Genomic DNA, 5,262 nt, shown 5'->3' with positions numbered 1-5,262 from the left:
TTAAAATATGAACGGTTCAGATTATCAAAATAGTCCCCGAAATTAGCCCAAATCACCGCACAGCAGACGCTGCTGCACAGCAGCGTCCCTACTTCCAATGCATACAGGATTGTCTTTATCGATGTAAACAATTGATACATATGAGTATGAACAAAAACAATGACTATTTTCAAAACAAATAAAGAAAGAAAAGTCTCGAAAGAGCATATGATACATATGTGACAAAGAAATTTTTTTTTATAGGTACATATAAAACTTTGTTCTTGTAATTATTAGTAGCGCCCATTGTTTTATAAGTACATGTTTTCTAATTTTGTCATAACATATTGTTACAGAACACGTGTACCTTGGTCCCAAAGGTGTCATCTAAGACCATATTCTGGCTTTGCTTGTGTAGTTATGGCCTTCTTGAGTGTCCTCTCAGAAACTCATCACACTACTGTTACTATTAGTCAATGTTAACATATAAACGCACATGCGCCCGCAAACACACACACACACACACACACATATATATATATATATATATATTAGTGAAAAACAATTACAAGCTCTTAAGGAATTTTGTGTCTATATTATGCGTTTCATTTTTTGATGTGGATTAGTTACAATATAATTCCATCAAGGGTTGAAGAATATCACCTTATTCCCTTAATTATGAACTATCCGTTTAATTATGAACTTATACACTTTCACTCCAGTAATTATAAAATCTTACAAATAGACTCCTTCTAAAGAAGTGAAAATAATGGTTTTTAAAATTGATAAATTTAAATATATAAGTTCATAATTAAAAGAGTCAACTAATATTTTGTTAAAATTTTGATATAATTAACCCTTTTCTTTGTATATTGGTATACTTGTTGGTTGCAAATAGATAACATCATGGTCCACTTCACCAAGCAACTATTTCTTACTAATAAATAATTTTTTTTTTTTTTTTTTTTTTTTTTTTTTTTTTTTTTTTGTCATGTGACACTTTTAAGGAAGTCTCCTGGCTCCCTCCTGGTCAGCCATGATAATTTTACCCCTTGATTGGAAGTTTCGTGATTTTATTTTTTATTATTTTTTTAATCTGACTTAATAGATCAACTACTCAAAGAAATTAATCTTATCATTTACTAGCAGAGCACACACCAAACAGGAAATTATGCCACCGACTTGGGGTTCATGGAATCTTCTGTTAGGAGGCATAGTTCTAAAAACTATCCAATAGGCTATATATCAGTTGGTTCGTATCGGAAAAATAAAGTATCGCAATGCATATAGGTTAGTATAATGTTCAGATCGAAAATCGTAAAAGAATTGGCCAAGTCTCGGTACGTAGCGATCTGTAACCGTTACACAAGTCGCAACGGGCTGATACTTACCGATTCTGACCGGTACGGGAAAGAAAAAGCTAAAAAATATGTGAAATGATTTCTAAAATTTCATCACCACGACACTCGATACCTGATACGTACCGACTGATACTACCGATGATCGATACCGTTATGTTACCCGATACCGTAATTTGGAACTATGGGAGAGACTTATTTGTTTATTTATTTTGTTTATTCGTTTGTTTGTTTGTTTGTTTTGTATATATTTATTTATTATTATTTTTTATTAGACTTTAACATAGGGACTCAGTTTTTATAAATGCAGCAGATCCCTCTTGTAAGGGCTGATATTTTATGACCATGTTTGTTTGGATGAATTGGATATGATTAGAATAGCATTATCGTGACTAATAATTTTAGGATTACGAATCCATTTAGATTGTGTATTTTATCCTATGTGTGCATTGAGTTGAGATTAAAAGGAGTGATTAACAAAATATTATCCAATCCGATATTTGTTTAAGGGGATTGAAATGAATAGGATATGACAGAACATGGGACATCCAATATATTAATCATAATACCTCTATTACAGTTATTTGATAAACTAGTCCAGACTTTGACTTAGTCTCTTAATTTATTTCCCACTCTCTATGTAAGATTAAGGGTTGGTTTGGGTGTCCTAAAAAAGTGCACTTTTTGTCTTTTTACGAAAAGATGTGCAGAAAAGTAGAGAGGTGATGTGATGGAAAAAAGATAAAAAGATAAAAAGATGAATTATATAGGTTATGCCAAACCAACCCTAAATAATTTATCATATTTGAGATATCATATCCGTTCAAACAAACCTGACCTGTTACTATTTATTTATTATTATTTTTTTTTATCTGAGACATGTTTTGGTCTCAAATGTTATATAAGAGTTGAGTGGTTGTTTTAAGCTTAAAATCTTTATCAGATAGAGAGAGAGAGAGAGAGAGAGAGAGAGAGAATGGTGAGAACGCCATGCTTTGACAATAATGGAAGGAAGAAAGGAGCATGGAGTCCAGAAGAAGATAACAAGTTGAGAGCTTATATTCAGAGATATGGTCATTGGAACTGGCGTGAACTCCCTAAGTTCGCAGGTGGGTGATTTTTTTTTTTGAGGGAAACTAATGATAGAAAGAGTGACTACTGATCAGTATGAGTTTCTTGAAATTTTTGAGTAAGTGTTTTTAAGTTAACATTAATGATTTTGCAGCCTTCTTGCGGCATCAAGTAGTTTGATGCAATTTTGCACTTCTTTCCCTTTATTGATTTAATTTCATTAATAAAGGTTTTTTTCATTGATTTAAAAAAAAAAAAAAAAAAAAAAAAAAAAAAAAAAAAAATCCTGCAATGGCAGTTTCTAACTATAGCCCCTTTTGTTCTTTGAGAGAATCCATAAGTATGAAATAGAATAGATGATATGATAGTTGTATATGTATATATGTCCATATGAATAGATTTAAATTGATGGCATCTTTCAGGTCTATCTAGATGCGGAAAGAGTTGCAGATTGCGATGGATGAATTACCTGCGTCCCAATGTGAAACGGGGAAACTACACCAAAGAAGAAGAGGATATCATCATCAAATTACATGAAGCCCTTGGAAATAAGTATGAACTAAGCTATTTTAACTCAAAAACATTTGATTCCTCACAATTTGTTCATTTCATAGTTCTCATAACATATACGGTTCAATTAATATATTTCATCCCTCTCATTTTATTGGTCTATTATTTCATTTTTGAATAAAGATTAAGACCACTAATTTTGGCTTTCTAAAGAAAGTTTTAGTATGTGATAAGGAATAAGATTCATATGTGATGTGGTATGTGTTTATAATTTTTTTATTTTGTTTTACTCTTGTTGTCATTAGAAGTCGATCTCTATTATTGTTACCATTTCTTTCTTTATCTCAAAATAAATGCCTAGTTTGGAAAAGTCAAAATTTTAATTTTTCAAAATAATCCCTTATAAAGTAATTATAAATACATTTAAAAATAAGAATAGAATGATATTTTTATAATTTTATTTTTTAAAATTTAAATTCAAAGCGTAATGATTATAGTACCTTAAAAAACTTGAATTTTTAAAAAGAATGGTTAATTTAGGACCGAAAAAGTAGATAATAGGTCATATATATAACGTACATAATTTTAATCAAGTATAATTTAACTATTTGATTGGGATTCTTTTGTCCATTTCTTGTTCAATGAAACTGTTGAAATTTTCGGTATGCTAAGAATTAAAAGTGTTATGCATTTTCTTTGATTTACAGATGGTCGGCCATTGCTGCAAAATTACCCGGAAGAACAGACAATGAAATAAAAAACCACTGGCACACCCACCTCAAGAAGCGATCCAAACAAAACAAATCAGCCAAGATAAAAAACCAATCCACTGGAACAGACAGTGATCGATCTGAATCTAAAGCAGACCACAGAGAGAGATCTACTGAAATGTTAAAATGTGAAGCCAACCAAGAAGTGGAATCTGATGATCAGCCCTGCCCAATTTTGGAGAGCTCGGCGCTGTTCCAAGAACCATCTTCAAGTGAAATCTCATCCTTGAGCTCTGATTATGCAATGTTAAGTGGTGGTGTGAACAGGGCACTTGAGGATAGCTTGAGTTCATTAGATTCATTTGCAGAACCAATTGAGAATTTCTGGACTCAACCATTTTTAGCAGACACATACTGTGATGATGAAAATAATTTTTCATCCAACTTCGTGGAGGGAGGATTTGTGTCTCCATTTGATTCATACTATGATGATGATAGCATGGATTTCTTATCCCAAGTACTGCAAGAACTTCCCAAATCTTGATGACGAAATTAAGGAAATTAAAGACAAACTAAAATTGTTGAATGTTTATTAGTTGTACCAAGTAATAAAATCCTAGTAATACATCATTAATTACTTTCTCTTCCAGAATAATATGACTGAACGGGCTTAACCAGTTTAGCCCGTACCATGTACCTTGTTAGGTGATGAGTAATTTTAATCTCTCCACTTGAGTTTAATTTTGTTCCCGTGTATTTGTTGGGATTTCTGTCTTTTCATTGTGAAAATTTCTTTATATTAACTATGTGTAATTAATTCTGTGTTAGTCGTTGTCCCCTCATTTTTTTTTCCTTGCATAAATTTCTTTATATTAATTATGTGTGATTAATTATGTGTTAATCATTGTCTCCTCAATTTTTTTCCCTTCCATTAATAACCAATATTAGAATATACATGTATATATATATTTATCATCAAAAGAGAAATCTTTATTGATTAAAGAAATGGACAAAGTACAAGACATACATCAATAAAGTGAGATAGAGCAAAAAGTATCATAACTAAGCTAGATGATCCCAGTTAAGCTGCTCTAACCCAAGTTGATGAAAAACCAACCAAATCTGTCACGCCCCAAACCCGCCCCTAAAAGTTTGGGCATGATTACTTCAGAAACGAACATCAAATTCGATATGTACAACATATGGGGCCTGAACGGAAGCAGTTAAGAACGCAAAACAACATCCATTGAGCTAATACTAACATGCCAGGATCATACACTTTATATCAAGTAATTTAACGCATAATAAACATACACGTAATTATATATATACAAATATACAGACTCATCCCCGAGTCTGAGGATATAACAAAACTACGATAAGGGAAGTTAACCATGATTAACAACACCAGACAAAAGATTCAGTGTACGAAGCTAAAAGCTCTGCAAGAACTCCACAAAAATAAGTGAGCTACATCTAAGTGTTCAGTCGTGGTGTAATGGACAAAAGACAAGCGGTCCAAGCTGGACTAAGACTGACCTCTAGGTTGATTACCTACAGAGACAGACATAACACGGAGTGAGCAAGGCTCAGTGAATAATTGTACTTAAATAATTCAATGAATAAAGTTGAAT

General features: G+C 32.0%; 1 protein-coding gene across 1 annotated transcript; it reads left to right on the top strand.

Moving 5' to 3' along the window:
- Window positions 1-2,272: 2,272 nt before the first annotated feature.
- On the top strand, window positions 2,273-4,455 carry LOC114307386 (transcription factor MYB15). The gene is made up of 3 exons (XM_028252791.2): window positions 2,273-2,446; window positions 2,831-2,960; window positions 3,626-4,455. Exons 1-3 carry the CDS (start codon window positions 2,314-2,316, stop codon window positions 4,170-4,172), a joined length of 810 nt encoding a protein of 269 aa, XP_028108592.1. The 5' UTR covers window positions 2,273-2,313; the 3' UTR covers window positions 4,173-4,455.
- Window positions 4,456-5,262: the final 807 nt, after the last annotated feature.

This window comes from Camellia sinensis, chromosome 7 (genome assembly GCF_055761805.1).
Source record: "Camellia sinensis isolate YWXY chromosome 7, ASM5576180v1, whole genome shotgun sequence".
Lineage (NCBI taxonomy): Eukaryota > Viridiplantae > Streptophyta > Magnoliopsida > Ericales > Theaceae > Camellia > Camellia sinensis.
This window is presented reverse-complemented; position numbering and strand designations above follow the sequence as displayed.

Bases quoted from the DNA above. Each gene is read 5' to 3' on its own strand.
- LOC114307386 (XM_028252791.2), top strand. From the start codon at position 2,314: ATGGTGAGAACGCCATGCTTTGACAATAATGGAAGGAAGAAAGGAGCA. The intron at 2,447-2,830 runs GTGGGTGATTTT...GGCATCTTTCAG, and splicing joins TGAACTCCCTAAGTTCGCAG to GTCTATCTAGATGCGGAAAG. The intron at 2,961-3,625 runs GTATGAACTAAG...TTTGATTTACAG, and splicing joins CATGAAGCCCTTGGAAATAA to ATGGTCGGCCATTGCTGCAA.